The 12,851-nt window shown below is 31.9% G+C and overlaps 1 protein-coding gene across 1 annotated transcript in view; it reads right to left on the bottom strand.

The window, feature by feature from the left end:
* LOC110020318 overlaps positions 1-12,851 on the bottom strand; it is a 34,704-nt gene that overhangs the window by 7,456 nt on the left and 14,397 nt on the right. Inside the window, exons 5-11 of the mRNA XM_020718379.1 lie at positions 10,569-10,657; positions 6,541-6,652; positions 6,078-6,131; positions 5,775-5,823; positions 4,680-4,780; positions 4,233-4,345; positions 2,850-3,139 (exon numbers count right to left, since the gene is read on the bottom strand). Of these exons, the coding sequence (XP_020574038.1) occupies positions 2,850-3,139; positions 4,233-4,345; positions 4,680-4,780; positions 5,775-5,823; positions 6,078-6,131; positions 6,541-6,652; positions 10,569-10,657 (808 nt within the window). The remainder of the gene's footprint in view (positions 1-2,849; positions 3,140-4,232; positions 4,346-4,679; positions 4,781-5,774; positions 5,824-6,077; positions 6,132-6,540; positions 6,653-10,568; positions 10,658-12,851) is intronic.

The raw sequence follows: 12,851 nt of genomic DNA, 5'->3' as shown, positions 1-12,851 counted from the left end.
TTTTTATTAATAATTTAAAAAATTAAATTAATTGCCTTAATTATTATAAACTTATTAATTATTTAATTTCAATTAAGACAGATAAGCCTAAATTAATATAATTAATAATTATAAAATTTAATTATATAATTATTTAATTAATTATACCTTAATTTACTTAATAATTAAAAACTGAGTAACTGTTTAATTTCAATTAATAATTTAATTAATTAACTAAAAAATTATAAATATTTATAATAAATCTACTTAAATTTTATAAAAATATAATTTATTCTTTAAAAAAAATAGAAAATACACCACCAAATAAGTTTTATATTTTCATTTTTAAAAATATATAAATCATAACATTATCAATCGTATTTAAAAAAAACAAAAAAAACAAAATAAAAATAAAACAAATTGCTAACAAAAGCAAAGCATCAAAAAGAAAGTGATCCCAAATAAGACAAAGTTTTATAAAGTAATAAACTACATTTTCTTTTGATCATTCATACACAGTATTAACATAATAATTTAATGCACATTAATGTTATAATCGCTCACCAAGTCAAACTTATTGTTGAAATTAATAGATTTTTTAGGGCAAAAAAACAGTATACTGATATGTCTGACAAGAGAGATTTAGTTTACATGATGACCACATTTAATGTGTATCATGTTATAATGCGTTTATAATCTCTTTTTGCGTTGTTTTCTTTTGGACAATGAGAAATTATTGTGTAGATTTAAATGTTTTACACGTAGATATTTTTGTATGATTTACATTTTCTTATGTGCATTTGTAAATTATTAGCAGCACTTTTATATATTAGAAGTTTCTGAAAAATATGTTGAAAGAAAATGAAATGTTAATACCGTCCGTCAAACATATTTCAATTTTAATCTAAATCATCTATTTTCACGAAAACAGTCATTATCTCAGATCTCAGATATCAATAGGTATGATTATCATCTTACTTCTCCTTAGTCAATCTTAAAACGATATTTAGAAAATAGTATGTTTTTTTCAAAAATACTTTTATAATTGAAATATGTATGAAGTCATACTTATCTTCTTAAAATATGTCAAAATTCAATATAATTATAATGATGAAAATAAGTCAATTGCTTATAATAAATTATTATCCATCATATTCTCAATCATATTCTCAATCATAAGATATGAGGACTTATTCCATATCAAATTTAAGTCATTTAATATCAAAAGCCCCAAACTCATAGAAATGAACTCTATCTTTCAATTAATGAACTTGTATTGAAGTGTGCATAAAGTTTATTTATTTACTAATTCAAGAAGAAAATATTCTTAAACATTTGTTATGATGCTTGAGAGCATATCTAATGATATAACACTGGTTTTATAAGTTGTGAGATAATTATGATGTTATTACTCAAATTCTTCTGACACCAATTAAATCTAAATATTTTAAGGAGGTCGAATCGTCTTCGTACATTTCTAAAATTCCTGCCAATAATAGATGGTCATTTAGAATTATATATTTTACACACTACCAAATATCATGGATCTGATTGTGGAATCTAAAACATCAACATGATTCATTAAATCATAAATATTTATTTAGAAATTATGCACAATTCACAACAACAAAGCCTTAATCCCACTACGTGGAGTTGGCTACATGAATCCTTTTTCTCAATTGCGTCCTATTTAGTGTCATATTTTCATTTAGTTCTAGTAAATTAAGATCATTTTTATACAAATAAGCCCGTGATTTTTTTCGACAAGTTTTATGTTGGTTGTCGACTACCTAACGCAACCCCTCCACTTTTCACATGCAGGCTTGGGACCGGCAATGACAGTGTTTCTAACTTACTATGCACAATTCACAATGAAGAAAAAAGTTATATCAATTAATAAAGTTATGCATGTAAGTGAATTCTAACTTGCCAAAAAAAATCATTCCAAATAAGAAATTACTTTGAAGAAAGTTTCCTAATGAATCGGCTGAGAAAATTAAAGAGAGGTTGCAAAAACAACTTGCAACATTATTTTCTAAAAAAGAACATAAGATGAATCTAGATAACAAAACATCAATGACTAGTGAAGATGTATCGTAAAATTGAGATGATATACATGACACTCATCCGAAGAAAAAAGAAATACTAATAATCAAGAAAAAAAAAAAAGTTCAATGATGGACCCACCACTAATCTACAACATCAATCAAATGCTAGTTTCTAACTCAATCCAGTGCAGAAGGATCTCCATTAACTCCATTATTAAGAGTGTTTGGGGCAGCTTGTGTGTTTCAGGATAAGTAGCTTATCCTAAAACGCGACCCACGGGTCGACCACGGGCCGTAGTCGACCCGCGGTCTGCATTTAGTATAAAAAACCTAAAAGCAGCAGACATCGTCTTAAAAAACGTGCAAACCAAACGGGGCGTTTGTGACTCTGCTTTCAATCCACCAGGGAAAAAAAATCTACTATTTTACTGTTTATTGTATTATGTTTTATGTTTTTCATGTCTGCTAACTGTGTTTAAATAGAGTTGTACGAGTATGCATCCAGTTTGCTAAAAAATTAAGAAGTCTCTAGTATGTAAGAGTGAAGTTGCTTCTGGAAGTCCAAGTTTTTTATAATTCATAAAGCTTAGTTTCTAATCTATAGTCTTTCTGTTTCTCTTTAAATTTTGGTTATTTTTGCTGGATAAACATAAATAATCACATAAAACAAGCAGGATAAATTAAATCTAGACCCAAATCAGCAAATCCTAAAACTAATTAACTTTATAAAAGCCTAAAATTTAACTCTGAAATCAAATTAAAGAACAAAATTCTACAAGAAATTCCTTTGTGTAGATCCAGAAGCGAAGCGAGAAGACAGACCTTGCACCATGGATTCTGAATCAAGGCTTAGTTTCTGACGCCCGGCTGACAAATCCTTCTCTCGGTCCCATGGCTTCCATGGATGAACGCCTTCCCATCCTTCCCTTTCAATATCTTTCGATTTCCTTTTGTGCTTCCTTTGGGTTTCTTCCTGGTGTTTCTGTACAAGTGATTTTGAGCGCTTTTTTGAGTTGTAGTTGTCAACTAAGTCGGCGGTGATGGAGCTTTGGGGTTTCTCTTGGTGGTGTGTTTCGGCGAGTTCTTTCGCTTTGTTATACGCTTCTAAATAACTGCAACAACAAACAACAATGTCAACAATCTTCAGCCTATTTGTGTGTGTGGAGAAAATATTGTGTCCAGACACTATACGTCCGAACGGCCAACCACCACATCGCCATGCACCTCATCGGTGGGTGGTGTGGGGCATGCGCGCACGTGTGAATAATCACCTGCATAGGACTCAAAATCTTGCTATTTACAAAACTAGTACAAACAATAGAGATTTTGATAAAAAGGAAAAACATTGGTATTGATTTTATGGTGAATTTTAATATTTGAGTGAGAATTTGAAGATTGGATGAAATATGGCGCTAAATTTGTAAATAATAAATTTTCCAGTGCTATGAATGTAATAAACAAAATTTAAGTATTTTGCTGTGACACGAAAAAATTTAGGTTTTACAATGTAAAAAACAAAATTTAAGTATTAGATATGAAAATTCATAAGAATTAAGGGGTAATATGTAAATGCCCCAATGATTTATCAGGTTAGCAAGATTTAGCAATTGTAATGTCAACAAATTTTCAGATGTTAATCCTCTCAAAATTTAAATCTAGATCTACATGATTTACTAATTCTTGCTTACAGTCAGAACTACCTAATTTAAGTATAATTCTAGCAAAATTTGAGAGTTTAAAGCCTATTATTTTGATAAATCTCATTTCATCCTCTTTATTAGTCAACCAATTCTTGTCAAATCCTACCATTCATAGTGTTTAACAGATTAAAGAATTTTCCCTCATAAACTTCAAAGGGGCATTTACAAATATACCACACAATTCTTATGTATTAACATACATAACACCTAAGCATTCATATTTACATATAAAATAGCCACAATCACAACTTTAGTTGTTAGATATGTAAATACATAAGAATTGTGTGGTATGCAAGTAAATCTTCCAATTTTAAATTATGAAACAAATAGTAAAACAATTAATCAGATATTAGCAGGAGTATTTTGTAATTCTTATGCCAACAAGTTTTCAAAATGTAATCTTCCCAGAATTTAATAAAATTGAACTTACTAAATCCTACTATAGCCAAACAGCCCCTTGTGATACCAAAATTTCAAATTTCAACGGATAAATAAGAAAACTTACTTTTGCTTTGCCTGCCTTGATTTATCAAGTGGATTATCAGTCCACATGGAGGTATCACCACGCCCCACCTTATCACTCCTGCTAAATGATGTGGATTGTACCGGCATCCCAGGCTGCAGTGTAGAGGAAAAATAAACGAAGGAATGTTTACATGCATACCACTCAATTTCTATATATTTACATATCTAACATCTAAACTTCCATTTTTATAAACATGCCACCTTATCTATGCATGAAAAGTGTACTTAACTTTTTAGAAGTTAAAATGGTTATATTTTTTATGCTATGAAAGATTTTGGTGGTAAAAATGTAAAGTAAACCTTAGGAGCTAGATATGTAAATACACAGGAATTGTGCGGTATGTTCGTAAATGCCCCATACTACAAAATGAATTGAATTCTGCACGGAAATGGAAAATAAAATATCAGTCATAACATATGGTAATACCTTTCTTTCTGGTGGTAATTCAGTCATCCATTCATCCCTTTTGGCTTTGGGTTCTTCTCTTGGAAAGGCAAGAAGTTCTTCATCACCTTGAAGGGATATACCTGCACATTCATGCAGCTAGGTCAGAATCAAATAACAGGAGAGTTTAGATCAGCTTTTATTATTTTTAATGTACCAAATACATAAATACTACACAATTCTCATGTATATATATATATAGCACTTAAACATTCATATTTACACGCATGTCACTCAAATCTTTAACATAACATCAAGAATACCACCATTGTTATCTTTTTATAAGTGAAATATGCCCTTTCATGTATAGTTTTATGGCAACAAGGTGTTATAAGTGCAAATATCAAACTGCAGCTGTTAAGATTAGGTAAATACATAAGAATTGTCTGGCATGTTTCTAAATTTCCTATTTTTAATGTACCAAATTCAAAGCGAAGCTACTTACATTGATAACAAACACTATAAAAAGAAAAAATAACAATCAAGAAAAAAATAACCAACTTTTCTTGTCATAGAGAAAGCACCACCTTTCTATATTTACACTTGTTATTGCATCTTCTTACCTAGACGTGCATGCTCAAACCACCATACTTTATTTTCTACAACCAAGTTCTTTATATGTACTAATCCTACAACCCAGTTAATGCAATTATTTAATTCAGCCCACCTAATTTTATCACACATTCACCCCACAATCTTATCCATCACATTTAAGTTACTAATTTCATTAAAAATAGAAAACATTATCAAAATGATCCCCTCACTCGTTGCAAGGGGCTATTTTAATTCAGAGTTTATAAAAATGTCAATTTAGTCCTTAGACTCTTTTAATATGGGTGGAAATACTCCCCGGTGAGGACTATTTTAGCCCACATTGAAACAGTCTGGGACGAATTTAGCAATTTTATAAACTCTGAGACTAAAATGACCCCATCAAGATAGTAAGGGGGCTATTTTCGCACTCTACACAACAAAAATAGTAATCAATTTCCATTAAGAAAAGACTAATCAACAAGAAGAGTGGGCGAGGAGAAAATAATATTCCATATCTTTAGTATAAAGCAAAAAGTACCTAACCTTGCAAGCGTCGCCACTGTGCAGCTTCACGCAGCACTTTCAACTCAGCCTACAATGATCAATTCATTCATATTAATGAAACGAAACAATCTACAATAACAAATATTGAGGTTATAAAATTGGATGAAGGGAAAAATGCATTTTTTATAGCATATTACAATTTATATTTTGATTATAAATGAAACTCAAGAACATTCAAATGAACGAATTAAAATATGAAATAACTACGTTTTTTACAATCAGAAACTGCAGCTTGTAATGCACTAAATATGAACAAAAGAATTTATAAACAACGGTATTCACCTGGAATGCCTCTTGCTCTTCTTTAAGTTTAATCTTATCATCAACAGCTTTCCTCTGTAAAGCAATATATCAGCATGTGTCATTAGCTGATTAGCTCATAACAGTTGAGAATAAAAGAATCATGTAAACTTAGCCTAAGGTTAAATAAACATAAGTGTTGCTTAAGCAATTATAGTACCACAATAGTCATTGTCCGATAAAAGTACATGGTAAGGTTTTATTTGGTTAAGCTTTTCTTTTATAAGCTTTCATATTTACATATATAGTGCTTGGTGCTTTAAACCTATGCATGAAAATGTGTGCTATTTTTTATGTTTTTTATATGATAAAGATTTTAGTGCTATGTCTATGAATATGAAAGTGCAGGTGTGAGATTTGAAAATACATGTAAATGCCTAACAAAATGATATTTGGTGCAGTAACACAAACCATAGTGTAATTTAGAAAAATATATATTACACACCTTTTCTGAATCTTGTAGATCTTTAAACGCCTGGTTCAGTATCACAAATGCTTGATGAGCCTGTGGATGAGAGCATTTATCCGGATGCACCATCAAAGATAATTTCCAATACCTGAGATCAGAGCAAAAGGAACTTCACAACCCTTCTAAATAGTTTACATGAAAAGAAACAATTTGGTATAGTAATAAAAACCATAGTGATAATATTTTCATTTGGCATCACTTTTACTTTCATTTTTTTTCCTTTTATTTTTGAAAACATGTTTGATTGTTATATATTTTATATGTTTTATTTTTTATTCTTAAAAACAAATTAACTTGTTTTTAAAAAAACTCAAAACATCTCAAACATATTTTGCATTTTTAAAAACAAATACTCGATCGAAAATGTTTTAATTTTAATCAAAACATAAAAAAAAATTAAAATAAAAATAAAAATTGAAAAACAAAAATGATCACAAACAGCCCCTTAACGGACTTCATTCAGCACAACTTTTGCTCATAGGTAAGTTTGTTTTGGTAGGGAACTTTATAAAAAGCATAGTCAGACAACATTTAAGAGAGTGGCTCAAAATAAGAGTCAAGACCTCTTGAGGCTTTAATTTACTTGGCAGGGTTTGCTATATTAAAAGAGATTGGTATTTTATCGCATAGGAGAATGTTTCGAAGAACTCCATAAAAAAAGCCTGAACTGAGTTCTCAATTTTACGTCAATCCAAAAGACGAAGGGTCCGTTTGGGGCAGCTTATAAGTGCGGGGGCGTTTTCAAAACGTCGCCGTAAAGTCAAATAAAAAAGTTAGGGGCGTTTAGAAACATATAACCCAATTCCTATGTATTTACGTATCGAACACCTAAACTTTGTTTTTTACATTTATAACACCCACACTTTCCATAACACATAAAAAATGCTTTTTAAAAAGTGGAATACAACTTTTAATGCATAGGTGAGGTGGCATATATGTAAAAATTGGTTTAGGTGTTATATGTAAATACATAACAATAGAATAACATGCACGTAAATCTTCCAAAAAAAGTAATACATTAATAACTTGGATGAGTTCAGACAACCATGCCTGAAATGAGTTCTCAATTTTACGTCAATCCAAAAAACAAAGTCTAGGGCTTCAATCTCCTTATTCTCAATTAGCTCTTCGTTTAATGGAAAAGAAGTCAAATAAAAAAAGTAAGGGCACTTAGATACATACAACCCAATTCTTATGTATTTACATATCGAACACCTAAACTTTGTTTTTTACATTTATAACACCCACACTTTTCATAACACATAAAAAATGCTTTTTAAAAAGTGGAATACAACTTTTAATGCATAGGTGAGGTGGCATATATGTAAAAATTGGTAAATACATAACAATAGAGTGGTATGTATGTAAATCTTCCAAAAAAAGTAATACATTAATAACTTGGATGAGTCCAGACAACCATGTGTTGATGGCACACTATTTGGGAAACCGTGGCTGCGCTATTACATTAGACGAGAGGAATTACTTTCCCTTAATGATCCATTTTTGCATTCTATTAATTTTCTTTTTATCATAATAATTTGAATTTCCCTCTATTTGTAAGAGGGTTAGCTTGATTTGTATATAAATTAGTTATTTGCTTAATGAGAAATTTTCATCTAAGAAAGTTCCTCCTAAATTCTATATAATATTATAGGAAGGAAAGAAGCGCTAGTACGTATCGGTGCCTCTCCAACATCCGAAATTTTCCTTGCAGCCGTAGGAATTCCTCTAACCAACTTGCAGGCCTCCGTTGTTGCTGCCAGCCTCTCCTTCCCTCGGGCTCTCGGCTAGATAATTTGTTAACTTCATTTATAATCACGCTAGAACCAATTGCACATCTCTTATGAAGGCAAAATCTAAAATTGTCAACATATTTGAAACCTTCCACAACATGATTCTTGCACAATTTCGGAGCAAAATTAAATATCTCCAAACCGACAATACAAAACACTACTACAACTGCAAGCTCGACCCTTATCTATTAAAAAAATGACATCAGTCATATAAATTCTTATGTTGACACACCCCAACAAAATGGTGTGGCTGAGAGAAAGAATAGACATCTCCTCAAAATGACTTATTTAATTCTATTCACTAACAATTTACCTATATACTTATGGGGGGACGCAATTATCACGCCCACTTATCTCATAAATAGAATGTCTATCGGAGTATTAAACTTTAACAAAGCTCTCAAAACCTTCATAAATCCTACCCCCAATATTCAGTATTTCACTTCTAACCTACCATTAAAATTTTTTGGTGTATCACTTTTCTTCACCTGCATCAACTACATCAGACCAAACTTGATTCCAGGTCAATAAAATGCACCGTTGTGGGGAACTCTTAAAAAAAAAAAGATTTAAATGTTACTCTCCATAAACAAAAAATTTTACAACCCCGTGGATGTCACGTTCTTTGAAAAACAATCAATTTACGCCAAATCTAACAGTCAGAGGAGAGTTGGAGAGAATATCAGATTTTAGGTCCATTCAGGAAACTCAAGCCTATCTCCCTTATATCCTTGACGAACCCACTCGTGCTCCAACTATCACAAATCAGCCTAAAATGAACCTACTACTCCACTAAATCTTCTCGCAACTCTCACAAGGAACCAAAAACTTTGTGTGTGCGCCACAAATAAAAAAATTAGTGAGCGTGTAAGGGAGAATATGCCAAATCATGAATGTAAATCACTAGAATCAACTCCGCACACTCAAAATATTCACACAAAGGTTAGGTCAACAAATCATGAACACCAAGAAGGGGGATAAGAATGTACAAAACACTAGATAGAAAATTTTATGAGCTATGAAAATTATCATTCTCTTATAAATCTTTTGTTCAGTACTTGGATAATGTACATGTCTCAAATTTAATCCAAAAGGTCTTATCTATTCCTACTTGAAAAAAAAAACTGTGAAAGAATAAATTATTGCTCTTGAATAGAACGGTACCTAGATCATAAAAACTGTCGCCTGAGAAAAAAATTGTTGGGTGTAAATGTGTACTCACTGTCAAATAGAAAACAAATGGAAGCATAGAAAAGCTCAAAGCTAAAATTGTAGAAAAAGGTTTCACGTAGACCTATAAGATCGACTATCATTACACATTTACACTAGTGGAAAAACTCAACGCAGTAAGAGTGTTACTGTCATTGGTTGTCAACCAAGAATTACCTTTATATCAGCTGGACATTAAAAATATATTTTTAATGGGGATCTTGAGAAATAAGTGCATATTAAAATATATTCAAGATTGAAGAGCAAAACAAATAATCAGATGTTGTGCAAATTAAAAAAATCATTGTATGGGTTAATACAATCTCCCAGAGAATAGTTTGAAAGATTCACCAGACTCTTATTAATGAGTATTATTAGTGCCAGATAGATCACACTCTGTTTGTAAAACCAAATCAAAAGGTATGACAACCATCTTTATGTTATATGTAGATGGCATTATTCTCATATGCATTGATGTAAGGGAACTTGAAACAAGTAAAGAATAATGGCTTCTAAGTTTAAGATCAAAGAAAAATGAAACTTTAAGATACTTCTTGGGAATCCAAAAGGCTAGATCCAAAGAATGTGTTGCCATATCCTAGAAAAAATATGTATTTGACTTATTAAAGGAGACAGGAATATTGAAATGCAAATAAACGGCTAGCAAAATAATGCAATTGAAAAATATCATAGCAGATGTCCACTCAAAATAAACAATAAATTAAAACTTATTCTAATAATCCAAAAAGATGGTACATGAGATTCTTCTAAGTGGTTCCTCAGCTATTTATATGGTTCTTTTTTTCTTAAATCCTTTTTGCGGGGAATCGCAGAGGAAATCTTCTCAAGCAATCAATATTGGAAAATTCAATTTCTCCTACAATTGAATTTGTATACTTCAATTAATGAATCGACGGTAAAATAGAGTTGATTCGTTCACATAGCGTAAATAATAAATGTGTAAGCAAAATGACTGAAGTGATTACTGATGGCTTTACGTACCTTTTCTTAATGTTATCAAATGAAGCCTTCCAATTAATCCCAAGAACATCATATGGTTGGTTCAACTCAGTAGATACAATTCGCGTGACCTGATAGCATCCATCAGAAAGGCCAATAAAGCATAAATGCACACACTAAATTAACAAGAACTTTTCAAAAATAGATCAATAAAAAACAGTATGAATAACACGATAATAAATTGGAATACCTGTAATTGAAGTCATGGCAGTGATTTAAAATAAATCAAAGAGATTATTCATAATAACTCCATTCTCAAGATAGTCGCTTAGCTAAAAAATTATGCTAACAACAACAAAAAAAAGCATCTAATATCTGTTAAAAAATTGATGAAGTTTGCAATACGAGAATTCACATTATTTTACTATATCATCTTTTGTTGCACCTATGAAAATAAGTGGAAAGTTTAAATGTTGGATAAATCTTTTTTAACATTGTGGTAATTTAATGGATTATTCTGCACACATTTCTAGATATGGAATGTCTTAATGTGTTAATCTAGAGATAATTTGCAGAATTGAGGTTGATATTAAAAATCAAGACTTGAGGACCTCAAATGTGGCTTTATACCAAATTGTGTGAGGCACAGCTGATTTGCAAGTTATACATTTTTGGAGATTCCCTCTCTTTTTTCTTTTTTCTTTTTCCTTTTTTTTTTGTTTGGTTGTTGTTGGAGATTCTTAGATGACAATGATAATGATATTGATCGCGAGGATGCCCGCTAATCTAGAATTAATTATTTATCAATTACTTCTACAATTGGCCCAACAAGATGAGCACAACGGAGTCGGGAAGTCTGAATCATTTTGATAGGATAGGAAAATCTGTGAATAGTCCACGGAATTGTAGTGTGTTACATTCATGTTATAGAACACCATAAGACAATTATAATTGGAAAGATTTACATACATACCACTCAATTTTTTATGTACACACATCTAACTCCTATACTTCTCCATGCAAGAATAAGTGCATTTCACTTTTTAAAAGTTAAAATGGTGGGATTTTTTATGTGATTTGAAAGATTTGGGTGGTATAAATATAAAAAGTGAAGTTTAGGTGTTTGATATGTAAATACATAGGAATTGGGTGGTATGTGAATGCCCCTTATAATTGTTATATTAAAATTAATTGATTTAGCTGCCTTATTCTTCACCAATGAAACTCCTATGCATCAACATTTTTTTCACTCAAACTATAGTATATAAATTGCTTACTTTTTGAGCTACCCTTGTACTCTAGCAGGTCGAGCTTAATGTCACGGACTAACTTTCCTCAAGTCACCCGTGCGGCTTTAGCGCTCTTTCTTAGCACTAAATCAGCCTTACCCCTCACAACACTGAACTTATGAGCCCCAAGCACTCTTAAAAGAATAATAGAGAGAAAAAAATAATTAGCACTTGAATACGAGAATGCTTTGATTCAATGCTTGGGTAATTACAAATGAGGGGAGGAGCTCTCCTCCATGTCTTTGGCCTTTCATCTAGCCAATGTGGGACTATTCCATGTCCAAGAGAAGCTTCTAGATTACAATATAATATTCTATCTCTTAGACTATTCTTATGTACATACATAACTCTAGAACCTTCTAGGTTATTCTTAGATTTTCTTTAGAGCTTTTCCTTCTTGTTCTCTCCTGAATGTGGTGGAATCTTCTAGAGCCCCTTTGATGACTCTCTATATTCTGACATTCTCTAGAATCTTCCATCTTGTGCTCGTCTTGACGATTTCTCGACTATGGTGGGGTTTGCTTGTGCTCGTCTTGACGATTTCTCGAATATGGCGGAGCGTGACACTCTCCCCCACTTAAACCCGCAATGCCCTCATTGTGGCTTCCCCTGCACCTTCGAAACTGCCTCTTCGATTTGCCCCTATACTTGGCAATCTTTGGCTTCTCCTGGGTGCAACACGTCTTCCTGACTGGCGGCTTATCTCTTGCCTCCACCACGTTCCTTGGCATCCCAACTCTTTGGGACTTTTCTCCTTCATTGTTATGAAGAATAGCCAAGTTGTCCTCCTTGTCCTGTGAAATGTCATCCCTGAACTGGATTGTCGATAACATTTTGGATCCTTGCTTGCTTAACCTTATTATCTATATTGAGCAAGCTAGACTCCCTTCCGTGATGCACAGGCTATTGGCAAATGGCATTGGGAATGCTCTTGCTTGTTCTAAGAAGTTCATTCCCAAGACAGCTTTGTAATCATCCAAAGGAATGACAGAGAAATCTAGATTACCTGACCATGCCCCAATGCTGGTCTTGACTC

The sequence above is a fragment of the Phalaenopsis equestris genome, unplaced genomic scaffold (assembly GCF_001263595.1).
Source record: "Phalaenopsis equestris unplaced genomic scaffold, ASM126359v1 Scaffold000094, whole genome shotgun sequence".
Taxonomy (NCBI): domain Eukaryota; kingdom Viridiplantae; phylum Streptophyta; class Magnoliopsida; order Asparagales; family Orchidaceae; genus Phalaenopsis; species Phalaenopsis equestris.
The sequence above is the reverse complement of the archived record's forward strand: the minus strand, read 5'-3'. Positions and strand labels throughout refer to the sequence as shown.